The 27,983-nt window shown below is 39.6% G+C and overlaps 1 protein-coding gene across 1 annotated transcript; it reads right to left on the reverse strand.

Moving 5' to 3' along the window:
* Positions 1-1,444: 1,444 nt before the first annotated feature.
* DHRS9 (dehydrogenase/reductase 9) lies at positions 1,445-27,923 on the reverse strand. The gene is made up of 5 exons (XM_058429416.1): positions 27,659-27,923; positions 15,985-16,336; positions 14,296-14,554; positions 5,656-5,819; positions 1,445-2,068 (listed from the first exon to the last, which is right to left on the reverse strand). The coding sequence occupies exons 2-5, from the start codon at positions 16,295-16,297 to the stop codon at positions 1,845-1,847; spliced, it is 960 nt and encodes a 319-aa protein (XP_058285399.1). The 5' UTR covers positions 16,298-16,336; positions 27,659-27,923; the 3' UTR covers positions 1,445-1,844.
* Between the last annotated feature and the right edge of the window lie 60 nt (positions 27,924-27,983).

Genomic DNA, 27,983 nt, shown 5'->3' on the forward strand with positions numbered 1-27,983 from the left:
CTAACTTCGCCCGAGAATTCCTCCATCTCATTCTCGCTGTGATTTTTTTTTCATTTTGATGCAAAAATGATGAGTATATCCTTCTTCAAAATTATGAAATGTATATCCAAGTGGATTGACACCACTTGGTGTAATTTGATTTTTCACTCACCAATATGTTGTAAACTTGAAAGGACAAAATTACCTCATAAGCAGATATTTCTGGAAAGGTGATTAAAAATGAATAGAATTACTAGTACCTTCAAACGGATATGGTTTCAAGCAGCAGATATTAAATATTTGTTCTTTTTTTCTTTTCTTTTTTTTTTTTTTTTTGAGATGAGGTCTTGCTCTGTCTTCCAGGCTGGAGTGCAGTGGCATGATCACAGCTCAATGCAGCCTCAACCTCCTGGCTCAAGTGATCCTCTGCCTCAGCCTCCCAAGTAGCTGGGACTACAGATGTACGCTACCATGCCAAGCTAACTTTTTAGTTTTTGTAGAGACAAGATTTCACTATATTGCCCAAGCTGGTTTTGAACTCCTGGGCTCAAGCAATCCTTCTGCCTTGACCTGCTGGGATTACAGGCAGACTTTCTTCGCAATGTGTTAAGCATGTGTGTATATGCGTGTGTGTGTGTGTGTGTGTGTGCACGTGCACACTTGCTCATGTGCATTAGCTAATTTCCCTGGCTCTTTACACCATATTATTATGCAAAAAATGTTGCATTCTGCCACTGCAGGCTTCTTCTTGTAAATATTCTACAAACCTTTGTAAGCAATATTGGCTGTTGGAATTGGGAAACGTCTGTTTAGGGAACCCTTTCTTTTGGATGGGGTGTGGGCCCAGGGTCTATTCAATTTAGAAACATGAATACAAGCAAGATGCAGATCTAATCCCACTGTAACTGTAGGCTAAAGAGAATGTTTTTATTTAGCTCTATATCTTCATGGGGCTTCAAAGACACTTCAAATGCAAGATTTCCAGCCATCTCAGGTGTAAGTTGTGCCACATGGTCTGGGTCTTGTTACTTTTACAATCATCAGAATAAACTAACCAGAAGAAAAATGTCACATTTTTCTTCTTTTGGAATGATTAGTTACTATGTCATTACATCTTTCCACCAGAAAACTGTGTGCATCAGTGTTCTTAGTGGTCTTGAATAGGATGTTCACCTCCATAGCTCCCTCTAGTAAAGCTTGTCTGAGTGTTGGGGAGTCTCTCTTCATATATATATATTTAGGTATATATTCTTTTTTGCAGTCCCCTTATTCCTTTTCCTATCTTTTTCTTTGCTTCTGTTTGCAGTTCTATCTAGTGTTTTACTGCTGCCCTTAGCTTATACCAGTGTCACACAATGCTTGATCACCCTTCCTTTTCCTGTCCTTTTCAAAGCTTATCAGAACCGAGCTTCAGTCATTTAGTCATCCTCAGTAAGGTAACAGAACATGTCTATCCACTCATGAAAATGTTTGACTTATCTTTTAATATTTAGATAAGAGATGATACTTAACAGTCACAAGTTACTGTAAATGCTGGGGACCATAAGCATGGGGCAGTCCACGGTGGAGATCATTTCGAATGGGCAAGTCTTTCAATTTCCCTTACATCACACCAAGCAGACAAAGCCTAAATACAGGGCAGGACTTGCCTATGTGATGTACCATTCCAGGCCTCCTTTTCAAAGAAAACTTGAGCAGGGACCCTGGGACACCACCAGCAATGGTGGGACTCCCTTTTGTAATCCAAATAAGCATGATCTAAATGAGTCCAGGTTGGAGCAGGTAAGGAATGGGGTTGAAAAGGAGATGTGCTCTTGAAATCGGCCAATTTCATAGCCTGGAGCAGACATTTGTGGTTAGCTGAGTCACACTGCCTTGGGATTAGCCAGCTCTGCTTTCTGTTTCAACAATAAAAAGTCTTGCAAAACTGCTGGCATGTGAGACAGAGGTATCCAGAAAATTTTGGCATCTTTTCCAGCAGCATAATGAGTCTTAGGGAAGAGACTTGTTAGAGCGTGGTCCATGCACTCTACCACCGGAGAGAGGTCCATGTTCACATAGGATTTATTGCCTTTCAGTTTGTTTAGACCTAAAAAGAGACAAAAGCACATTTACTCTTTGGTAGAGGGGGAAAGCAGAGTGGAAGTCTAGGGTGCAAACGGGAGGATGGATACAAGGGGATTTATTCTGAATTGTCCATTATAATTGAGGCTCATTTTGAGGATTTACTATCTATTCCTCAGAAAAGGATACTGCAATGCCTTCTTTAGACCCGCGGCTCTCAAGATTGGGTGGGCAGCAGATTCTTCTAGGGAGCTCATGAAAACCCAGGTTTCTGGGTTCCACCTCCAGAGTTTCTGACTGAGGTATGAGGTGGGGCCCAAGAATGTGCATTTCTAACAAATTTCCAGATGATGCTGTTGCTGCTGGTCCAGGGATCAAACTTTGAAAAACCAGTGCTTTAGAGCAATGAGGAAACGATACTTCATAAAGCCCATGAGGCCCCTAAGCCCAGAAAGTTGTATGTTTGATTTCTAATTTGTTTTAGGGGATTATGTGTCTAGAGAAAATGTGGGTTGCACATGTGGTTGTGCATGTATGTGCATGCATGTGTGGATGTGAGGGTGCACTTGTGTACTTGTATAGGCTTCTATAATCTGTAAATAAAGAAAGAATCATCCCCAAATGTACTGACTCGGGAAGCTAAAAGGATCCCAGTTCTCATGCAAATGAAATGTTTGAATAATGAGCGAAGATACCTTTAGAGAGGCAGGTTTTTTACAAGGGATTAGTGGTGGTTTAGAACCCCAGTCTTTTCAATACATGGTATTGGGAAAACAGTATATCCACATGAAGAAGAATGAAACTGAATCTTACACCATATAAAAAAATCAACTTAAAATGGATTGAAGACTTAAACATAAGACCTGAAATTATAAAACTGCTAAAAGAGGCTTGGCATGGTGGCTCACACCTGTAATTACAGCACTTTGGGAGACTGAAGTGGGAAGATCACTTGATCCCAGGGAGTTCAAGACCATCCTGGGCACCATAGTGTGACCTCATCTCTATTTAAAAAAAAAAAAAAAAAAAAAACTACTAGAAGAAAACATAAAGGACATGCTTCTTGACACTGGTCTGGGCAATGATTTCTTTGGATATGACCCCAAAAACACAAAGCTAAACAACAGCAAAACTGGATAAGTGGGATAGTATCCAACTAAAAAGCTTCTGCACAGCAAAAGAAACAGTTAAAAGAGTGAAGAGAAAACATACAGAATGGGAAAAAATATTTGCAAACTTTATATCTTATGCACAGTTAATATCCAAAATATATAAGAAACTCAACAGCAAGAAAAGAAATAACCTGATTAAAAAATGGGAAGAGAATCTGAATAGACTTTTCTCAAAAGAAGATACAAATGGCCAGCAGGTATATGAAAAAAATGTTTGTCACCACTAATCATCAGGGAAATGCAAATTAAAACCACAATGAGATATCACCTCACATTTGTTAGAATGGCTATTATCAAAAGACAAAAGATAACAAGCATTGACAAGGGCATGGAGAAAAAACTCTTGCATACTGTTGGTGAGAATGTAAATTAGTAAAGTCATTATGGAAAATAGCATAGAGATTTCCCCCCCAAATTCAAAGTAGAGCTATCATATGATTCTCACATACTTTTAAACCATACCTGAGCTGTGTCTTCTCAAGGGAAAGTCTATGATGTTAGATCTTTCTTTCAGCTTCAAGTCCCACTGGTCACAAGTTGTTCAAAGAACCTAATAAGTCTTAGTGGCTATTTTAAACTCCTACTATCCCAGCTCGGGAAATTAAGAAAAGATGACCTTCAATTTGTGGTCTACTTTGGGACAATGCCTTTGGCTGATCTCCAAGTCCTGACTTGAAAACTCTAATAAGAACAACCAGTGTAAAACTGAGCTCAATGCCTTTTGGTATTTCTGAGACAGAACACATGAACCAGGAACCAAGCCAAAAATAATTGGAGATGGAAGTCAGTGATATATTCAAAGGCATTTAAAAAGTATCAGTGTCAATATCAAACAGAGAAAGCTCTTTTAAATGAGAGGTTTTGTTTCTGAAGTACTAAGTTCCATCTTAGATGGAACCTACATAGAACCTTCAGAGTCAGGAACTGAAAAGTAGAGCGTTTGATGGCAGTGGTTCTAAACCTATAGTGACATGTCAGCACTAAGACATTTGTAAGACCAGACATTTCAGTTGATATATAGATAATGTATGTACCTCTGTGTGTTTGCATCTGTGTGTGTGTCTGTATGTGTGTTTGGGGTAATGGTGGTTGGAGGAGTCAGTCATTTTAAAAACCTCTCGAGGGGGGTCTAACTTGGCTTTTGGCTCTGCCTTGAAAACTCCTGACCGTGAACCTTGCCACAGTTGACAGTCTTACCAAGTCCACTGATCAAGAGGCATGAGCACAGTTGGGAGGGATAGAACTACCCATAGTTAGGTGGAACCCTGCTCAACTCAAAGCAGGAGGTCAGTAAGTATTTGAGGAATATCAAGTAAACTTTAACTGACCCAAGAAGTTTGTGGCAGAAGGGAAGGTCTGATAACAGGAGTGTAACCAAAGTCCTTAATGCCTTGTTCACATTATAGTGCCATGGCCAAGCATAAATGGCAGGGTCAGGCTGCCTGGGTCCAAATCTAGCTCTTCCACTTACTGGTGGTACAATTTTGGTAAGTTACTTCTCTATGCCTCTATTCCTGTAAAATGAAGATGATAATAGAGTTTTTTGGGGGATTTTAAATGAGTGTCCATGTAAAGCACTTAGAATGGTGACAAGTACATAGTAAATATTTACTATTTGTTAGCCATCATTATGTCATCTTTATTATTATTCTCCCATCTCTGACTCAATCTCTTGACCAGGAAGGCTCCTGGTGTCTTCCTTCTCCTCCTCCACGTATTCCTGCTCCAGAAAGTTTCCACCCAAGTAATTATTTCCTGTCCTTCGGGTCTTATTCAAACCTGACCTGCCCCATTAGGGCTTAACCAGCAATGCTCTTTTCCTGGTCTAAATTCCCTGGGGAATTAGAAACCACACACTCTAGCCCCATTTCTGGGCTGTTAGATTATACCTAAGAAGTAAAGGATCAATTTTATTGTGTGCTACGTTGTTTCATTGTTTTACATTCTCGCTTGGTTACTTCTTGTTGTCAACTAGATTGTAAACTAGTTAGAGGTCAGAGGCTGAACCTTCTCTATCTTTTGTAACCACCATAAATCCTTAATGCCAAGTGTACAGCTGGTGCTTGAGGAAAAGAGGAGGTGAAGACCGTGGCTCGAGTTGCCTTCCTGGGCTCAGGTCCAGGCATGACTAGGAGGTGTTGTATAATCTTGAGCAGGACATTTCACTTTTCCAAGCCTCTGCTCATTAATAGTTTTTGAGGAGTAAATGATATAATTCATAAGACACTTAGCAGATAACTTGGCAGTTTGTAATTGCTCAGTAAATGTTTATAAACACAGCAAGAGATGACACTGAAATTAATAGGAGATCCCTGATCCACGGTTAAGATCCTTATTGCAGTATTACTCAGAACCTTGTTATTTCATCTGTATTTGAATCTCCTTCATGCTGTTCAGGACAAAGAATTCCAGAGGACACTGGCACCGCCCAGAAACTCACTTTTTTCAATGTAACCTTCTCCATATTGTTGTTTGATGTCTGGAGACAGCTGTTCCCAAATGGCGAGTTTTTTTTCAATTACCTTTACTGGATCTGCCAAGTTTGTTTTGAACAATCCTGGTTCAATGCATGAGACGTGCACACCAAAAGCTTTCATGTCCCGCCTGTGAAAAGAACCCATTGAAGATGTTTAATCCGGGTTTGTTTAGAAAATATTTGCTATTTGAGCGACTATTTTCTCACGAATCTTTTCATGGAATCACAGATTTGGGTGCATTTGAAAGAAATATCTTATTCTCTCTCCCTTTCATTTTGCAAGTGAGGAAACTGAGGTTCAGAGTGATGAAGTGAGGACTAGTTAATGGCAGGACAGGAAAGGGATCTGGGTGGACACCACCCCCAGTCCACTGTTGTTCTTCCTAGAGTGTTCTTCATGCTCTCATCATTGACTAAGTGAGCATTCAGGTTATGAACAGGTTTCTTATCAGTACTTAAATCACCTTATGGTGAATTGAACTAATGATAGCCTGGATGGACAAGTTCACCTCCATTCTAGCAACATAAGGAGATTGCAGCACAAATGAGGATGTGCTGAAGGACACAGTATGATAATCCCTTATGTGACTAACCTGCTCCCTATGCTGTTGAGCAAGTTTTATTTTATTTTATTTTATTTTATTTTATTTTATTTTATTTTATTTTATTTTATATCATGCTGCAGCAGAAAACTAAAAGCCTACTCATTCTCTAGGCATCAAGGTTTTACAGGAATCATGGTGCCCCTTTCTTTAAAGCAAACCAATATACAGATGTTCCTTGACTTCACATGGGGTCACATCCTGATAAACTCATTGTAAGTTGAAAATATCCTATGTCAAAAGGTACATTTAATATACCTAACCTGCTGAAGATCATGGCTTAGCCTAGACTACATTAAACTTCCTCAGAACACTTACATTGGCCCACAGTGGGGCAAAATCATCTGGCCGCACAGTGCCCTGCAGGATAGCAGTTCTTTGCCCTGTGATTGCAGTGGCTGCCTGGGAGCTGAGGTTCACTGCCACTGCACAGCATCGCGAGAGGGTATTGTACACATTGCTGCTGGTAAAAGATCAAAATTCCAAATTCTAAGAAAAGTTTATAATGCATTCATCTCACTTTCACACCATTGTAAAGTTGAAAAGTCATGTTTAACATTGCAAGTCAGGGACCACCTGTACAGCAAACCAGTATATGAATAGTCATTTCCTAAATGTGATTTATATTCCTACCAGGAATATATAATATAAGGAAGTATTTATTCATTTTATAGAACTCTTCACCATAAGATTTTTTAAAAGCTCTATTAGTGAACTTAAAATGTAATTTATTTTTTCTTAGGTTCTGCTTTCTAGCAACGTTACTATTGTAAAGTTTGAAATATATTTTACTAAAAATGCAAATTAGCTTGACCTTGAAATATTCCGAAAGGTATGTGACTTGTACGAAGATTAAAAAAGATTATTTCCCAACTTACTTTTGTTTTATTCACCTGATGCCTGATTTCCTCTAGATCGTGGAATAGCAGTGCCAAGAGGCTATTTAGGAAGACTTGGAAGACTTTTCTCCCCACCCACTCATAAAAATAACGTACTAGGGGCCGGGCGCGGTGGCTCACACTTGTAATCCCAGCACTTTGGGAGGACGAGGCGGGCGGATCACGAGGTCAGGAGATCGAGACCACCGTGAAACCCCGTCTCTACTAAAAATACAAAAAATTAGCCGGGCGTGGTGGCGGGCGCCTGTAGTCCCAGCTACTCGGAGAGGCTGAGGCAGGAGAATGGCGTGAACCCGGGAGGCGGAGCTTGCAGTGAGCCAAGATCGCGCCACTGCACTCCAGCCTGGGCGACAGAGCGAGACTCCGTCTCAAAAAAAAAAAAAAAAAAAAAGTACTAGGGACAAGTGGCTTTACGCCCTCCAACTAAGCTTACTAGGTAAGTAAAAACCATATTAAATCAGTATGCATACTGGGAAAATACAGCTTTAAGGAGCCCCAACCCTCTCTCAAATGCACTGCTGCCCCTCAACCCTCCTACATATAGAAATTGTGGCGCTGTCACTGGATTGTGGCGCACCTACATAATATCATTTAAAATACTAGTTCCATGATTCATTTAAGAAAAATACTCTTTACTGATTACTATTAGGCATGGCATACCTGCATGGCAAAGCTCACAGACCCTTCAGTTGAAATCTTTTTTAAGAATGAGTAAATCTCTAATTACATATACTACAATTTTATTATGATACTGCTGGTTGTAGAGTGGAACCAAAGGTCAACCAAAGAGACCAGTGGAGGTTTTTTATGACCTTACTACTCAAAGTGTGATCCCTGAACCACGGGCAGCACCTGGAGCTTGTTAGAAGTACAGGGTCTCAGGCCCCTCTCCAGATCCACTTAATCAAAATCTGCATTTTGAAAAGATCCCCAGGTGATTCAAATGCACCTTAGTTTTTTGGAAGAATTGTTCCAATATTTTTGTGCTTATTTCCTAGGAGAATCAAACTTGGCAACCTGATCAAATGGCAAAATGAAGTTGCTCTATCTTTATTAATTTCAGTGGAATAATTTTAACCTTTTATTAGTAAACTAAACCTAGGTCCATGGTATATATCATTAACTCTAACATACGCCTTCAACAAATAATAGTCGAATAAATAAATGGGTGAATCGAAGGAAAAACTATATCTAACTTTGTCTTCTCGCTTGCCTATTGAGGTACCACTCAGCTGAATATCTTCCACTTGCTTCTCTAGTCCTTTCCTCCACCCTCTGTCTGCACCATATCCTGGGAGTCTTACCTGCACTAAGTATACTCTGACTTCTGTTGAGTTCAGTCTATTGAAAGTGCCAGTGGGAGATCAGGAAAGAGGTGAGGGGGTCAGATTAGTTATCTTCCTATGGTGTCAACACTGGTTATTTTTATCCCTTAACTGAAGACAACAGCCCCTGCATCTCCAGGTTCTGGAAACTGCCCTATCTCCTTGTCCCTTCAGTCCTCTGGAGAGAAATGCCCCTGCTGTCATTAGCCCCTAGATTCTATCCTTTGAGATTTCAGTAGATACCTCACACATGTTTATAAGTCCTTTAAGCATACTCTGTGCCTTTTACCCAGTTTTAATGTGCCATTATTCCCTGCCAGAATCTTGACTGAAAGAACCACTTGTATTTTAGGGGATTTGAACTGATGGTGATAAGTTCTGGTTCCAGGTAAGATGGATTAAGCACACTTCTCCCAGTCTCTCCCACGGAATGAAGCTATAAAGCTTGGACAGCATGCTTGGAGAAGCTATTCAAGAACTAATGGTTTTCTACTGAAGGTTTAAATAGGATGGTACTGTTGTGTCTGCAATTGACAGTAAATCAATGGAGAAGGCTATTCTGATCTAGCCTCTGTATATGATTCCCTAACTATTTGACAAACTGACCAGTTGAATATAAATTTGCTGCCACTCTGAGCATCATGTATTAAGGCAAAAAGTAAAAAGCAGTTAAACTTGGGTTCAAATCTCAGTTCTACCACTTACCAGCTGGGTGACCTTGCGCAAATTAATTAACCTCTTTTAGTTTTAGTGGCATCATCTATACACTGGGAATAACTTAAAGTACTAAATAGGGTAGAAGTGGAGCAGGATGGCCAAATAGAAGCCTTCACTGATCATCCTCCCCACAGGAACACCAAATTAAACAACTATTCACGCAAAAAAACCTTCATAAAACCAAAAATGGGATGAGTGATCACAGTCCCTAACTTTAACTTCATATCACTGAAAGAGGCCCTGAAGAGGGTAGGAAAGACAGTATTGAATTGTTGATGCTACTCTTCCTCCATTGACCAGCAGCAACCGTGTGGCATGGAGACAGAATCTGCGTACTTGGGGTGGGAGGGAGAGCACAGTGATTGTGGGACTTTGCATTGGAACTCAGTGCTGCCCTGTCACAGTGGAAAGCAACACCAGGCAGAACTCAGCCAGCACCCATAGAGGGAGCATTCAAACCAGCCCTACCCAAAGGAGGAATTGCCCATTTCAGTAGTTGGAACCTGAGTGCCAGCAAGCCTCAACAGTGTGGGCTAATGTGCTGTGGGGTTCTAAATAAACTTGAAAGGTAGTCCGGGTCACAAGGATTGCAATTCCTGGGCAAGTCCTGGTGCTGTGCTCAGAGACAGTGGACTTAGGGGGCAAGCAATCTAGTAAGATGCCAGCTTGGGCAGCCAGGAGAGTGCTTGTGCCACCTCTCCCCCAGCCCCAGAAAGCATAGCCCACAGCTCTTGGAGATACTCCTTCCCTCTGCTTGAGGAGAGGTAAGGGGAGAATAAAGAGGACTTTGTCTTGTGACTTGGATAACAGCTTAGCCACAGTAGGATAGGGCACCAGGTAGAGTCCTGAGGCCCCTATTCCAGGCCCTACCTCCTGGACAACATTTCTAGGCTTGTCCTGAGCCAGAAGGAAACCCACTGCCTTGAAGGGAAGATATTAGTCCTAGCAAAATTCATCACCTGCTGTCTAAAGAGCCCTTGGGCCCTGAAAAATCAGGAGCAATACCCAAAGTACTCACCATGGGCCTTGGGTGAGACTCAGAGACATGCTGGCCTTAGGTGTGACCTAGGACATTCCCAGCTGTGATGGCTATAGGGGGAGACTCCTTGTGCTTCAGAAAAGGAGAGGGAAGAGTAAAGGAGATGTTGTCTTGCAGCTTAGGGGCCAGCTTGGTTTGACCGCAATGGGGTAGAGCACCAAGTGGGCACTTAGCGTCTCCAATTCCAGGCCTTGGCTCTTAGATGGCATTTCTCAACCTATCCTGGGCCAGAGGGGAGCCCAGTGCCCTGAAGTGAGAGTCTCAAGCCTAATAACATTCACCACAAGCTGATTGAAGAGCCCTTGGGCTTTGAGTAAACATTGGTCATAGCCAGGCAATACTTCCCGCAGGCCTGAGGTGGTGGTAGCTATGGTGAGAGACTCCTCTGCTTGTGAAAAGGGGAGGGAAAAGTGGGAAGGACTTTGTATTGTGGTTTGGATGCTGCCTCAACCACAGTAGAATAGAGTACCAGGTAGATTCCTAAGGTTTCTGACTCCAGCCACTGGCTTCCAGATGGCATCTCTGGACACCCCACCCAAGGGTAGGGAGAACTTGCCACCCTGAAGGGAAGGACACAAGTCTTATTGGCTGGCTTCACCACCTGCTAATTGTAGAGCCTCAGGGCTTTGAATAAACATGGGCAGTAGCCAGGCAATGTTACAGAGGGCCTTGGGTCTGACTCAGTGCAGTCCCAATGATGGTGGTCAGGAGTGCTTGTGTCACTCTTCCACCAGCTCTAGGCAGCTCAGTATATAGAGAGAAGCTCCACCGGTTTGGGAGAAAGTAAGGGAAGATAACAAGAGTCTTTTCCTGGTAAACCAGATAATTCTTCTGGATCTTATCCAAGACCATCAAGGTGGTACCTCTATGAGCCTACAAGAGGCACAGTCTTACTGGGCTTGGGGTGCCCCCTAATGAAGATATGACTGTAGGAACCAAAAAGTTAGATCACAACAGCCAAGTCCCTTCAAATACCTGGAAAGACTTCCCCAGAAGGATGGGTACAAACAAGCCCAGACTGTGAAGACTGCAATAAATACCTAACCCTTCAAGGCACAGACATAAAAAAAAAAATATCCACGAGCATCAAGACCACCCGGAAAAACATGACCTCACCAAATGAACGAAATCAGACACAAGAGACCAATCCTGGTGAGAGAGAGACATGAGACCTTTCAGATAGAGAATTCAAAATAGCTGTTTTGAGGAAACTCAATGAAATTCAAGATAACACAAAGAAGGAATTCAGAATCCTATCAGATAAATTTGACAAAGAGACAAATAATTAAAAAGAATCAAGCAGGAATCCTGGAGCTGAAAAATGCAATTCACATAATAAAGAATGAGTTAGTCTCTTACCAGCAGAATTGATCAAGCAAAATAAAAAAATTAGTAAGCTTGAAGACAGGCTATTTGAAAACACACAGTCAGAGGAGACAAAAGAAAAAAAATAAAAAAGAATGAGGCATAACTACAGAATCTAAAAAATAGCCTCAAAAGGGCAAATCTAAGAGTTACTGGCTTTATAAAGGAGGTAGAGAGAGAGAGAGATGGGATAGAAAGTTTATTCAACAGAGAACTTTCCAAACCTAGAGGAAGACACCAATATTCAAGTACAAGAAAGTTATAGAACACTAAGCAAATTTAACCCAAAGAAGACTACCTCAAGGCATTTATTAATCAAGCTCCCAAAGGTCAAGTATAAAGAAAGGATCTTAAAAGCAGCAATATTTGTTTGGAGATTCCTCAAAAGCAAATAACATACAATGGAGCTCCAACCCAATTTGGAAAGGAAGAAGTCAAATTATCCTTGTTTGCAGATGATACGATCTCATATTTGGAAAAACCTAAAGACTCCACACACATAAAACTATTAGAACAAATAAATTCAGTAAAGTTGCAGGATACAAAATCAACATACAAAAATCAGTAGCTAACAACAAACAATCCAAAAAAGATTTCTATTGCCAACGGCAAACAATTTGTACATGCCAACAGCAAACAATCCAAAAAAGAAATCGAGGAAGTAACTTCCATTTACAATAGCTAAAAATAAAATGCCTAGGAGTTAAAGAAATGAGAGATCTCTGCAATAAAAACTATAAAACATTGATAAAAGAAATTGAAGAGGATACAAAAAGTGGAAAGATATTCCATGTTCATGGATTGGAAGAATCAGTATTATTAAAATGTGCACAATACCTAAATCAATCTACAGATTCAATGCAATTCCTATCAAAATGCCAATGACGTTCTTTACAGAAATACAAAAAGCAATCCTAAAATTTATATAGAAACACAAAAGACCCAGAGTAGCCAAAGCCACCCTGGACAAAAACAACAAAACTGGAGGAATCACATTACATGACTTCAAATTTTCTATAAAGCTATAGTAAAACAGCATGGTACTGGCATAAAAATGGACATGTAGACCAATGGAACAGGACAGAGAAGCCAGAAACAAATTCATACATCTACAGTGATTCGTTTTTGACAAAGGTGTCAAGAACATATATTGGGGAAAGGATAGTCTTTTCAATAAATGGTGCTAGGAAAACTGGATGTCCACATGCAGAAGAATGAAACTACACCTTTGTCTCTTGTCATATATAAAAATCATATCAAAATGGATTAAAGACTTAAATCTAAGGCCTCAAACTATGAAACTACTACAAGAAAACATTGGAGAAACTCTCCAGGACAATTGGCTGGGCAAAGATTTCTTGAGTAATATGCTACAAGCACAGGCAACTAAAGCAAAAATGGACAAATGGGATCACATCAATTTGAAAAGCTTCTGCACAGCAAAGGAAACAATCAAAAAAGTGAAAAGACAACCCATAGAATGGGAGAAAATATTTGAAAACTAGTCATCTGACAAGGAATTAAAAATCAGAATATATAAGAAACTCAAACAACTCTATGGGGAAAAGTCTAATAATCCAATTTAAAATGGGCAAAAGGTCTGAGTAGATATTTCTGAAAAGACATACAAGTGGAAAATAGGTATACGAAAGGTGCTCAACATCATTGATCATCAGAAAAATGCACATCAAAAGTGAAACGAAATATTATCTTACCCCAGTTAAAATGGCATTATACAAAAGACAGGCAATAACAAATGCTGGTGATGATGTGAGAAAAGGGAATCCTCGTACACTGTTGGTGGGAATGTAAATTAGTACAACCACTATGGAAAACAATGTGGAGGTTCCTCAAAAAACTAAAAATTGAGCTACCATATGATTCATCAATACCACTGCTGGGTATATACCCAAAAGAAAGGAAATAAATATATCAAAGAGATATCTACACTACCATGTTCGTTGTAGCACTGTTCACAACAGCTAAAATTTGGAAGCAACCTAAATGTCCATCAACAGAAAAATGAATAAGGAAAATGTGGTACATATATACAATGGAGTATTATTAAGCCATAAAAAAGAATGAGATCCTGTCATTTGCAACAATGTGGATGGAACCAGAGGTCATTATGTTAAGTAAAATAAGCCAGGCACAGAAAAACAAAGTTCACATGTTATCACTTATTTGTGAGAGCTAAAAATTAAAACAAACTGATGGAGACAGAAAGTAGAGAGATAGTTACTAGAGGCTTGAGAGGGTAGTGGGGGTGACAGGGAATGGTTAGGGGGTACAGAAATATAGCTAGATAGAATGAATAAAATCTAGTATTTGATAGCACAACAGGGTGACTACAGTCAACAATTTATCATAGATTTAAAAATAACTAAGAGTATAACTGTATTGTTTGTAACACAAAGAAAGGATAAATGCTTGAGGTGATGGATACTCCACTTAACTTGATGTAATTACTATGCATTGTATACTTGTATCAAAATATCTCATATAACCATAAATATATATACCTACTATGTACCCACAAAAATTAGAGATAAATATGGTAGACTTCTTGAAAGGTACTAAATAGGATGTCTTGTACATAAGCATTCAGTAAATGTTTGCAGCTATTCTTTTCTAATAAGTCGATTAATTTGATTTACCTTAAGCTGTCATTGAAACCTTCCACTGCGTATTTGGAGGGAGTATAGCCCCCTCCAACGATTGCAAGACGACCTCCAACACTGGAGACATTAATAACTCTCCCTTGAGCTTTCTTGACCAAAGGAAGCATATTTAGTGTCACATTGATGAGTCCAAACAGGTTCACTTCAATAGGTTCTCTGTAGTCCTCTAGTGTCAGCCAGTCAGTGGGAGCCAGCACGCCAGGAACACCAGCATTATTGATCAGACCCCAGAGACCTAGAACAGAGAGGAAGGAAAAGAGGTGTGGTAAGATAGCACTTATTGGCCACCTTTGATGAAAATACAGCCCCTGCTTTGCACAATGGTGCCATTTCCTCCTTGAAGTCATTTTCCTACTCTGAAATACTTCGCAGTTTTGGGAAGTGATAGCAGAGAGGGTGGGAGGCTAAGCTGAAATAGTTGAAGTTCTCACTGTTACTCTATTTCTGGTTCTGAATGTCAAATACTGAAACTCTGTGAGTGAGACTTTCTGCTTTTTAATCTCAGATGTAGAGTAAATTGATCTATTTTTCTTTTTTTATTATGCTTTAAGTTCTAGGGTACATGTGCACAACATGCAGGTTTGTTACATATGTATACACGTGCCATGTTGGTGTGCTGCACCCATTAACACGTCATTTAACGTTAGATATATCTCCTAATGCTATCCCCCCCCTCCCCCAACCCCACAACAGGCGCCGGTGTGTGATGTTCCCCTTCCTGTGTCCATGTGTTCTCATTGTTCAATTCCCACCTATGGGTGAGAACAAATTGATCTATTTTTCCTGCCTTGCTAGATAGTAAGGCCAGAGACTATTTATATAATGTTCTGTATGGACAACGAGTGATATCAATCTACTTCACATTTATTTTTGGTTAAGAATTCAGTCATTCACTTGGCTTGTTTAAGACGGGAAACATTTAGTATTTTTAAAGGTGTTGGAATTCAAGTGTTAAAAATCGAAGCTTTATCAAATCATTGGTTTTGAGCTTCAGAGTCTCAGCTACATGATCAAGATATACTAGGAAAAAAATCACAAACATTTGTTTTTTCCTTTGTGAATCCTAACATCTTAATCCATGAGAATGTTTCACGCTTCATTCAAAGCCAATAAAAATTCTTCTAGTTCAGAATGCAGTCACCCTAGCAGAATCTATTGCAGAATGGACATCCAAAGGCGCACTACTCTACCTTAACTATGTAAGACACTCATACTCAAATTTTCAGGCCATTTTCAACCTTGCCCATTGAAAATGTGTGAGCTTTAGAATCATTTTGTGGTGAGAAGTCAGTCCCAGGTATCCAGATGGCAATTTGGGAATTGCCCCCATATTCTCCTGTACATCTTAGTCTAAATTCCTTTGCTGTATATGGGGCAGGGGAGAATAGCCCTTCACAGGAGAAGACCATGGAAAGTCAATACTTTCAGCCCTAAATTCACCCACTGAGACTTAGGCCAGGGGTCTTCTGGGCTGTGTTTCTCATGCACACAGACAGCCTGTACTTGGAACTACTCAGAAGCTATCCTAAGATTAGAGAAGTACACAGCTGGTATTTAGGAGACATTTTCTCAAAAGGCCATTGAAAACTTGAACACATTTTATTTAGCTTTGGTTACCTCCCTATCCCCTATCCCTGTCCCATCCTCCCCACTTCCATGTCTCACCTTTTTCCCCAACTTGGTTCTTCACCCACTGGGCAGTCCTCTTGACATTCTCTGGGTCGGTCACATCCAGAAGCACAGTATGAAGTCTCTCTGAGGTTTCTGCCTTTAAAGCTGTTGATCCTGATTCAGTCAGACAGGCAGCGATTACATGAAATCCCTTTTTATCAAAAGTTCTGGCTGCCAAGTTTCCAAAGCCCGAGTCACATCCAGTGATAAAAATGTACTTATCAGTGATGTCTTCAATCTTTAGTTTTCCTTTACGAGTCCACAGAAAACCACAGAGGATTAGGAGGCCTAGCACCCAAAAGAGCATTTTCCCCTCCTTTCTTGTATAATAAAAGAAGATGGCGTCCTGAGCGTTCAAAGTGAAAAAGAAAATTCAAATTAGAACTACCAAGGCATTATAACCCAGGACTGATGAATTTGAGATATTTTAATGCATTTGTGGGATAAATAGAAAGTTAAAGAAACAATAACTCTTATTTGGTTGTTTGTTGGGAAGATGGCCATCTAAATGATAAATTGTTCCTCTAAAGTAATGCAAAAACTAACCAAGTAGTATTCAGAGAAATTAAATGGAAGAGAGGGAGGGAGGAGCCATGGCAAAATTGACACAAGCCATTGAGTTGACATGGCCAGCTGGAGCTATGTGGAGTGATGGTATTAATCTCAGGAGTGAACTCGTCTATCAGGAAGACAGACTCTCACAGTAAAATCTTACCTCTTGCTAGTTCATGAAATTCCACTGCAGAATGGGCTTAAAATCTATTAGAAACAATAATTCAATTTTAATTGTTCTGTCAGACTCCCAATTATCTTCAAACTGTCAGGAGAAGAAGAGCATTTTGGTGTTGCCACTAAGAAGATATTCCCAACTTGGCTTCCATTTCCTTATTTTAAATGGGTTAATGTCAATCTTCAACCCAACTCTGAGATCATTACACCCCAATGCAGATGAGTATTAAAGTGGGAGGCAACATGTGAGTTCACCAAGAAAGGGCAAGATAAATGTGAAGCGACTGAGAGAGAAATGCTGGCCAATGCACCATGTCCCAAACCAGACTCCCACATCCCCAAATTCTGTCTTCTGTGAACACCAGTCTCCTGTGAGAAAAAAATCACATGGACAAAGGATAAAGTAAAGCAAATGTATGCTGTAAAACTGAAGCTTTGACCATATGTGCAGCAGAACTCCTTGGAAAATTAATTTTGTCAGGGCTAGAGGTAGCCTAGGGCCTAAAATCAGACAGGTAGAGGGCTTTCTTTCCCTTTTCTTCAGAAGCCTGCATTTGCGTTTCCCCTCAGCATATATTACTCTTACCATGGGGTACTGGTGCCAGGGAAAAGCAAGCCATCCAGAAAGAGGAAGTGAGCAAGAACCTGAGAGTTATGCCTGGGTGCCAAGGCTGTATGGCCAACTGCCTCAGGTCTGAGTACCATGGGCCCAGCCCTCCACACTCAGTGATGGGGCAGCCCAAGAGAATGAGATCATCAGCCCCCTCCCCACAGAGGAGCAGGTCTGTGTTGGCTCTCTTAGCCTGTGGAAGGGTGAGGGGCTAAAGAGAGAACCACATGTGGGAAAGACCTTATTTTCTTCCTCCATGACCCAAAAAGCTTCCTCCTGTGTCAACGCAATATCTTTGTCCTTAATCTTGACCCACCCTTAGACTCAAGAGGGGCTTTAAAATGCCTCACAGAGGACAATCAATAGGCCCTGAGTTGAAGTTCAGAACTTGCGGATGCTTTTGGAATCATGGCTGTTCCTGGACACTAAGTTCAAAAAGGAACTGAGAGGCCAAGCGAGTTTATATATAGACTTTGGACTTTATTTTCTTTCTTTCTTTCTTTTTTTTTTTTTTTGAGATGGAATTTCTCTTTTGTCGCCCAGGCTGGAGTGCAGTGGTGCGATCTCGGCTCATTGCAACCTCCACCTCCCAGGTTCAAGAGATTTTCCTGCCTCAGCCTCCCGAGTAGCTGGGATTACAAGCACCTGCCACCATTACAAGCGCCCGGCTAATTTTTGTATTTTTAGTAGAGGCGGAGTTTCTCCATGTTGGCCAGGCTTGTCTCGAACTCCTGACCTCAGGTGATCCACCTGCCTCGGCCTCCCAAAGTGCTGGGATTACAGGCGTGAGCCACCACGCCCAGCCTGGACTTTATTTTCTTACAATTATTTCCTGATTTTTCCTTTGAATCCTTTTCAAACATCATTTACTTTTTTCTGCTTGTAAAAGTAATTGATCCTCAAGAAAAAACACATAAAAAAAGAAGATAGTAATGATTATAACACTTGATTCAATATTTTAGTGCATTGTCCCCATTTTCTTCTGTATTTGTAAAGTTTTCTTTCTAGATCAAGAAATATAAACATACACACAGAATTTTAAACACCACACACACAGACACACACACACTATTTTTACTGCTGTTTGAGAAACAGACTATTTCAGATCCAAAAAAAAAATCAATGTAATGTCTTCCTCACTTCTCAAGAAAATTTCAGACTCTGCTTTTATCTTTCTTCCCCTAGAAGATCTATAGCTAAAGAAAAAAAAAAAAATGGATAAAAGAATTGTCAGTTCAGCCAGGCCTGGTGGCTCACTCCTGTAATCCTAGCACTTTGGGAGGCAGAGGCGGGCAGATCACAAGGTCTGGAGTTCGAGATCAGTCTGGCCAACATAGTGAAACCCCATCTCTACTAAAAGTACAAAAAATTAGCTGGGTGTAGTGGCGGGTGCCTGTAATCCCAGCTACTCAGGAGGCTAAGGCTGGAGAATCAGGCAGGAGAATCGTGAACCCAGAGGTGGAGGTTGTAGTGAGCCAAGATCCTGCCATTGCACTCCAGCCCTGGCGACAGTGCAAGACTCTGTCACAAAAAACAAACAAAACAACAACAACAACAACAAAAAATTGTCAGTTGATAAAAATTAAGTCAGAAGAATATAAAAATATGTTAAGTTTGGAGAACCTACTTGATTCTTGTGGTATAGCTACAGCTATTTCTAAAGTAGTCAAGTTTTTAGATTACCATGGCTTAATAATTTGTTATAGTTTTTCCAGCTCTTTTCTGTGTAAGAGTTATAATTTGTTGCAAATCAAATGTCTACGTAGCAAGATTTCCCGTTCTCAAATGCATTATAAATGTGTAATTATGGGAGGGGAAGTGGTATAACTAACTCTTGCAAAATTACATATTTAAACCTTTTAAGGAAATTTTGTATCTATAAATTCAACTAATACAGCGTTTTGCTCAAATCTGGCTTCAGTAAATAATCACCGAATGGCGAAATGTTTAATATATTTTCTGAATGGATTCTGCAGCTTTCATTGCAGTCTAAACTCCCAGGGGAATTATTTGAAGAAGACAAATATTTGTGGGGTTTTATGTTCTCTAGAGCAGAGAGTTGGAAGTTTTTGTGTTGTCATTTTTACCAGGGGCATGCATGAGGGAGTCACAGTAAAATAATGTCATACATTAGTAAGGCACTCTATGCTGTGCTTTCACACACAGGTCTCATTTTATCCTCCCAATAGCGTTTTGAGTTAGAGAGGGCATATTATTTGCCTCAGAAACTGGCTCAAAGCAACAAAGTGATTTGCGAAGGTCACTGGGACTAGAGTGCTGTGTCCTTCCACTATAGGAGACGGATGAGGGGCTCTGGGGACTCTGGGCTGGGCTGAGAAGTGTCCAAGCTGACAAGCTGAGTTGATAAGTTCGACACTTCACACCTTGTCCATGATTGCTGAGAGGCAGGGATAAAAGTCCACTGGCCAAAAGCAACATCCGACGTCTGAAATAGTTGTGGTTACAGAGTCACCTCCCCTCATAACCTCCTCTGTTATAGTATAATAACTGACACAAGGTCCCAGAGGGGAAAGTAGATGAGGGAATGGGGGAAGGGAAGCCACAAGGAGGGTATGTTCTGTTCCTGTGCATGAAACTGGGTTACCAGCCCCAAATGGGTTGGATTCAGTTGGATGGATGATTTGGGCATCTATGAAAGCTTCTCAGACAAAGGGGTGCCATTAGAACTTTGAGAGAGTCTGTAGATAGAATTCAGGGGTTTCTACATTTGGATGGGAAAAAGATCCTATCTTTTTTTTTTTTTCTAAACTGTGATTGAAGTTTAGCACAATCTTCAATTATGGAAGAAACAACAAACCACAGTAGTATTTGTATTGCCTATGATTTTGTTACCAATAGAAATAATAAATATTTTCATGTTACATTGCATTTGTTGGAATTAGCTCAAAATATGATTAATGCTGATTACTACTTCAAAATTATGGTGGTTATTGCTCCTGCCACCACGTTAATAAAATAAACTTAAAAATATTTGGATGTATTTCAATACAGTAGGTTTCTTTTGTAATGCTACGTATTTCACTTCAAGTGTTAAAAAAGTTATTCTCACTTCTGAGGTAGCTGTAGTAGTGACAGTCATGTCAGTCCAAATTTCCTAGGACATACTCCAAAAACTATGTACAATTCAAAGAGAAGAACAAATAGAATCACATAAAATCCATGCCTCCACCAGAACTAGAAAACAGACAACCCTAATATTTCAAATTATTTGATTGAGAAAATAAGCACAGCTGACATCTGATCCCATATTGGATCCAAACTGCCTGGATCCACTTATGTGCTTATTTTCTTCAGTCTCTGCCACCCCTGAAACAAGAAGACCAACCTCTCTTCTTTTTTCCTCCTCAGCCTACTCAGCATGAAGATGGTAAGGATGAAGACCATTGTGATGATCCACTTCCACTTAAAAAATAGTAAGTATATTTTATCTTCCTTATGCTTTTCTTAATATTTTCTTTTCTGTAGTTTATTATGAGTACAGTATATAATACATATACAAAATATGTGTTAATTGACTATGTTTTTGGTAAGGCTTCTGGTCAACAGTAGGCTGTGAGTTAATTTTTGAGGGAGTCAAAAGTTATACATGAATTTTTGACTGAATGGGGCACTGGCGCCCCAATCCCTGTGTTGTTTAAGGGTCAACTATAACTAAGTTGTGGATGATGGAAACCAGGCTTCACACTGTCAGAAGGAGGAGTAGCAAATATGAAAAAGGAGAGGCTGGAATGAACCCTGTGGAGTGGGATTATAGTTGGAAGAATCAGTATGAACTCCTGGTTTTTAATATGAGTCAGTAAATATAGAAATGGATAGGTAACTTTCTAGATCTACCTGATGAGCTACAAACAATGACACTCCAATAGCAATGAACATACCAAGGGCTCAGATACCAATTTCTAAACATTGTGTTCATGTTCTTTGGAAAAGCTGACATCAGGGCTGAGCTTGGATGGGAATATACAAAATAAGCCTGAAGCATCTTATGCTACAAGTAAGTAAGTGCTCCACAAATGCTGGAGATACATCACTAGTACATAGATGTCAGCTGGAAGGGGCTCCCACTGGCAAAGTAGGAGACAATTTGAGCATCAAAGCCAATAGTGATAATGGATAATAACTCATTAAATAAGATATGAATTCATGAATCCATTCTGAAGTAAATCAATCAATAAATAAGGGTAAATGGAAAAGTTTTCCTTAGAATTAATATGCCATCTAATAAGTGTCAGAAGAATGATGGAATTAGAATATCACCATTTGGCAACTGACATAGCAACAATGGTTTCAGGCAGGAATGATCAATGGATGCTAAAACTAGTGGGTCAAATTCAGATGAGAGACAGTAATTATAGAATCTCAGAGAATCTCTCCCTGTCATATACTTTCAAATTAAAGAGAGAATAATGATAATTTTATAGTAGAGAAATCTGACGGATACCACCTTAACCAAGTGATAAGGATTCACATCACTAGTTATAGAACAAACCAACGTCACATGCCCTCTGATATGGCACACAGGGAAGGACACAACAGCTCTTCTGTGGAGCATCCAAAGCTAATTATGCATGGGGAAACATCTTCCAGTGCTATTAAACATATGGCTGTACTCTTCAAAAACATCAAAGTCATGAAGGAAAAGAAATACTGAGGACCATTTCAGATCAAAGGAGACCAACGAGATACAACAACCAAAGGCAATATGTGATCCTGGATCAAAATTTTTTTTCTTTTTTCAGAAAGAACATTATTAGGCCAGCAAGTAAAATTTGAATAAGATCTTAAAATTAATAAATAGCATTGCATTAATATTAATTTCCCAATTTTGATAATTATACTATGATGATGTAGAACATGGCCTGCTTTTTAGGAAATACACACTGAAGTATTTAAAGAGTAAGGAGCATCATGTCTTCAACTTACTCTCAAACAGTTAAGAAAATAATAATGATATGTATATAAATAAACATATTAAAACCACACGTGCACCTATGAATACAAAGAGGAATGAGAAGGCAGATGTGGCAAAATGTTAATATTTGAGGAATCTGGGTTGTCCCAGTCTCTAAATTTTTCAATAATTCTGAAATTATTTCAGAATAAAAAGTTAAAAATTTGGCAATGGAAAGTAAAACTTTCTTTTTTCTGTGAAAAGGTTTTATTGGGCTGCTTTGGATGTCATGCACAAAATAAGTAAGAACCCCAGAATTTTAGAGTGTAGTAACTTGCATACCACATTGCCTGTCATCTATGCTTTGGTAAGCTCACCTCTACAACTACCAAAGAAGAACAAAAGCTCAAATCCAAGTAGTTGGATTCCCTCTTTGCTCCTTGTGCATTCTGCTTCCCCCTCAATCTCCACCTTCTCTGTGCAAACCCATTTTTCCCTGGTGACAAGCAAAGAGGAACTTTTTTGCTGTTAAGTATGGACTCACATTAAAATGTATTGTCCTCATTAGGTACAGCTATGGACTGAGGGTCATTCAGGCCTACAGTCTGAATCCTAGGGACTGCCAATGCTAATGCAGAGTTTTGCTACACTCTCCTTACCCCAAGTATTATTGTCCAAAAATGCTGGTTCTTCTTCAGTCTCTAAGGTTCACATTCCTCTAGATCACTCGACTAAATCAACCACAAACACACACATATATTTGACCTCTAGTAATATTTTAGCCAAGATGCCACCTCTGAGCAGTAACCTGGGTCAGAGCCATGGGAACATGACCTATACGCAAAGCTGATTGATGGCAATTGGTTCATTGACCACTGAGAAATAAATGAGTAACAGCAACTAAAAGGCTAATAGGGCTACCTCAACCACACAATGCCAGCTGTGGTTACCTCTGCATGGCCCCTTGGTCCCAACAATTCAGAAACTCCAGGAACTGACCTAGTTGCTTGAGTTGTTTGCTTATCTGCTGTGTCTTCCAATTTATCGCACAACAAATTGCTTAACAGGGCGTAAACCTCTTGGCTCGAGGCAGTAGAGCAGTAGTTAGGAGCCCAGACCTCAGAAGCAAGCAGGCAGAGGTTCCATCCCAGTTTCACTGTTGTCAGAGGGCCCTTGGACAAATTAACTTTCCTTAGCCTCCATTTTCCTTCCTGTAAAGTAGAAATACATCTACTTTGGAGAGTACTCGGTGAAGTAAAGTGACCTAATGTCTGCCATTACAGTAAGAACCTTGTTATCTTCATGGCAGGATGAATTGCTTTCACTTTATGAGGCAGTCTGCTCTATGTATTGCTCATATTTAGGGATTGCTTCCTCTACCTGAGTACTTTTGATATTTTGGGCCAGGTAATTGTTTGTTGTGGGGTCAGTCCTGTGCATTGTAGCAGGTTTAGTGGCATCCCTGGCCTCTACTCTCTAGTCAGCAGTAGCACCCCTCCCCAAGTTGTGACAACCAAAAATGTCTCCAGATAATGCCAAATGTCCCCTGGAGGACAAAATATCCCCCAGTTGAGAACCACTGTTCTAGAACTTCCTAGTTTTGGGAGTCCAGAACATCATAGCACTAAAACTACTTTTCTGGAAACTTAGTCATTGGTTCCCTGGTAGTGTCACATTGATGAGTTTCTTTTTTTAATGGCCTCAATGGAAAAGTTGGGTTACTTATAAAATTACTCATATCCTGCTGCTGCAAGCATTAATTTCTCTCTATATAAATATTTTTAAATGTCTTTTTGTCATCAGGAGGATAAGAGGCTGTTATGGTTTGGCTCAGTGTCCTCACCCAAATCTCTTCATCCAATCACCTCCCATCTGTTCCCTCCCTCAAGGTTAACCGCATGCTGTTGACCCCCAGCTCCTCTGGGGGTACCCTTTGGTGGGTGGCCAACTGACCCTACAGAATTCAAAATATCCTCCTAGCAAATCTATGATTCTTAAGTTCCTGGTTGACCAGGTCAGGGAGGAATGATAATAACTGTTATGGTTCATTGAGTGCCTAACATGTTGTAGGCCCTTTTCTAGGATCTATAAGTATTTATCTTATTTACACCTTACAAAAAAATTATCTTCACTGTATAGAGGAGGAAACACATTCAGAAGCTCTGTTTAATTGGCTCCAGCTACAGTTGTAGTGGCAATTCCGGGACTGATACCCAGACCATTCTGTTCTACCACTGCAGTCTGTATTCCCACTCAACTCTGGGCTGTGCATACACTTCTCTACATCACCAGTTCCTTGTATGATACTTGGCATTATGTTGATGTTTAGTAAATGTTGTACAGCAGAGAAGGAAAAAAGGAAGGAAAGAAGGAAGTCTCCACTGTAGCTCCAGAGTTCTAGTGATAATTGGATTAATCTTTGAGACCTCTTAATTGCTGGGGCAAAAGGATAATAGCAATTATAATAATACATATTATTCACACTTCCAATTTCGATAACATTACAAAGTTTTGGGAAGTGTTTGTGTAATATTTATCTCATGTAATTGTCAAGATATTTCTGGTGTAGAGTAGAGGTCATAACTATGGTCACTTGCCAGGGAGTGACCAGAACTAAAACTTCAATCTCTGAACTCTAAACTGTGTGAAAAGAGAAGGAAGAACAGCAAAGAGATGAACACATTATCAGTCGACAGCAGGCACAAGAACACTTTATCAAAAGTTCTCTACCATACCACAAAGATTCAAAAGAAACCAAGAAAGGAGAACTAATTTTGTCTTTCATACACCATGCACAGTGCTTTATAGTAACTGCCTGTCAGCAGCCAAAGGAAAATATTGCAACTTGAGTGCTCTCCTTGATCACTTCTGCTTTTCTTAACTTTTTCTTCCTGAGTTTCTTTTCCTAGTAAAAAAGTTAAAATAGGATTATTTAATTTCACTTCTCTTATTCACCTTCCTCTGTTTCTTAAAAATAAATGACACAGTTTAAAAAAAAAGAACAGAAAATATCTCAGTATTATTGTGAGGTATACTTTTTATAAGCAATGTAGAGTTCTTTCTAGATAGTTCCTCCCAGACCAGTTGATTTTATTTCCACATAACTTCATGAAGTGTTTCCTTTTAGAAAGCGATACCAAAGCTAGTCAACCACACTGTCAGGAGTTTGTAGAATCTTTATTTACTTCCAATGTGTTGCAATTGTGGCCCAAGTTGAATCAACAACTATGTTGTTTACCAAAATACATCAAATAGAAAACATTGAGCAATGATTTTCTAAAGTATTCTCTTTTTGGAGTTCTCTTGCACGGCTTTCTGAATACTGAAAGCCACTGAACATGTACGTCTCTTGTATATTTGAATATTGCAAACCTGGTTAACTTACACGACATTCCTTCTTCATTTTTTCCTTTTCACTGAAGTAAAAAAAAAAAAACTGGCTTTTGTTTTGTATTTTAAGAAAACCCAAGTGGCTTTTAGAGATTTCTTCCACACTTAAAAAAAAAAAAATGAACACTGGAACCTATTGACATAAACTAAAAAATTATGTTTCTGTGAAAAATGTGTTCAAATGGTCCACCCAGAAATCTGAAAAAAATTTTTTTAATGGCGCTAAGGGATCCTACATTAAATGTGCTTGCATTAAGCAACAAATGCTTTTTTGAGAGTCTGACTGAAATAATAATTATAATAATGATTATGCTGCTGATGATATAGTTGAGTTGGTATTTATCGTCATCGGAGGGTAAGTTCCCTTACTCAGTGGATGAAACAGCTCCTCCTCTGGTTAGTTACATTGCCCTTGATTCCTGCTTCCCTGAGGGCAGGAGGTAATCCTTGGCAGCCAGACTGTGCTTTGGGTACTGGGACAACAAGGCAGGGAGTTCATGTGTACTTCCACTACAGATTCACTCAGACAGCCTCCTCAGGACATAGCTTCCCTCCCTCCTAGCAGAGGTGTACCAACTGCCTCACGTAGGGAAGATCTGCTGGATTTACATTTTGCATTTTTAGTTCTAAGGATAAAAGCATCTCTAATTTTCTTTTGCCTTCCTTCAAAACTTTTAAATTATAATTCACCATCACATCCATAACTATTCATTAATTATCCCAAGTCCGTCCTAGGTTTATTATTTTGACAGTGTTTCCTGACAGTATTAGCAGGTTAAGAATTATTGTTAAAGCTATGATTACTTTATTTATGGTCACTGCATAACAATTGTTAGCTGGAAAAGATTATATGTTGTATACAGTTATCATTTGTAGTCACAAGGCTTTAAGGAAAGCTTAGAACATAGAACATATGTATAGATTCCAAAAGTGTGTTTAAGACTTCAGTATATTCCAGCCACAGAAGAAAAGGTCTGAGTTTTTAAACACTGTCCCTTAAGACAGTGACATTTGTTATAAGAGTTTTAACACCAGTTCCCATTTCCTACCCTTGAAATACATGAGTTAATGATTTTTTTGTGTGTACTTAAACATTGAGATTTGTTCTAAAATCTGAGCACCTTCTTTGAATATTAAGAATAGAATAGAAAGGTGGTATAACATTTAACTTTCATCTGATGCAGCATGTAGCCAAGGACATTTTTAGAGCAGTTAATGTACGCCAAGGGATACTAGGATAAATAATACAGAAGCACAATCTGTGCCCTTGGTCTAATAGTGTAGTGAGACATTTGAGAGCCATTTGTACAACTCTAACTTGATTGTTGATTTTAAAATGCATTTATTGAAGCACACCTCCTAAACATCAAGTCATTGAGAAAGGACCATATCATCATTTGAAAAACCAAACCACTGGATCATAAAATGGGGAGTAGATATCTGAAGCAGGCTTATTGTTGCCACCCCAGGATCCAGGGATCAAATATGAATTGTTGGGAATTTCTTTGTTTTTTTTTATGACCTACAAGGCATTTTTTTCCCTCAGTTTAGTGTATATGTGTGTGTATTCATATAAACTTACATCTGATAATATTGATAAAGCAGACAGACAAACAGATCAGACCTGCAGTTGACAGTGAATCTATTGCTTCAGTAAGAAACTCATCTGAATCCTGTGCTTTTTGGAGACTTCCCCCTCCAGTTTCCAATTAATCATAAGGTGTCAAGAAGGCACAGAGAAAATAACAAAATATGAATTGAATTGGGACACTAGGGTGCTAAAGGGCATTCAAAGAGAGTCCTGGAGGAGTTTAAGGCAAGATCCCAGGTCACACCGAGGTCACTTCTATGGTGAGATGAACCCAGCTCCCATCACTGGGTTCTAATATGTTACATTAAAAGAAGTAGCAACAACTGATCACAGCTTGAAAGACCACTGATTCATTCTGCAAGAGTGAGGAAAATCAAAGAAAGTGTAGACTGACTTGATAAATAAAAGAATAAATGACAAAACTGTCATCAGTTACCTTATTAAAGATGAAGTGGGACACAGAAACTGTTGGTGGACTTGCTCAGCTGATGGCAGCTTTCCTGCTGTGCATGGGGAAGGAAGAGTTGTGCCACCCTGGCCAGGCTGATCCTCTTGAGGTCGAGGTGCCTGGGTTTCCGTAGAGCTCTGAGTACTACACGTGTGAGGAATCCTCAGGTTCTCTCCTTGCTCTGTGAGTCACTCCCATTGTGACACAACGTGATGACTAAATCTCTCTTGAATAGCTCATAAAAACCAAGAAGCTGTAGGTCACGTGTTTCAAAAGGAATCAGCAGTATAAATTTTGCTACTTTTAGAAGAGA

Source organism: Hylobates moloch, unplaced genomic scaffold, assembly GCF_009828535.3.
Source record: "Hylobates moloch isolate HMO894 unplaced genomic scaffold, HMol_V3 SCAFFOLD_1, whole genome shotgun sequence".
NCBI classification, from domain to species: domain Eukaryota; kingdom Metazoa; phylum Chordata; class Mammalia; order Primates; family Hylobatidae; genus Hylobates; species Hylobates moloch.

Excerpts from the sequence above, each read along its gene's own strand:
- DHRS9 (XM_058429416.1), bottom strand. The coding sequence starts at position 16,297 with ATGCTCTTTTGGGTGCTAGGCCTCCTAATCCTCTGTGGTTTTCTGTGG. Across the intron at positions 5,820-14,295 it reads GGTTTCAATGACAGCTTAAG|GCGGGACATGAAAGCTTTTG; the intron begins GTAAATCAAATT and ends TTCTTTTCACAG. Across the intron at positions 2,069-5,655 it reads AGAAGGTTACATTGAAAAAA|GTCTAAACAAACTGAAAGGC; the intron begins GTGAGTTTCTGG and ends GTCTCTTTTTAG.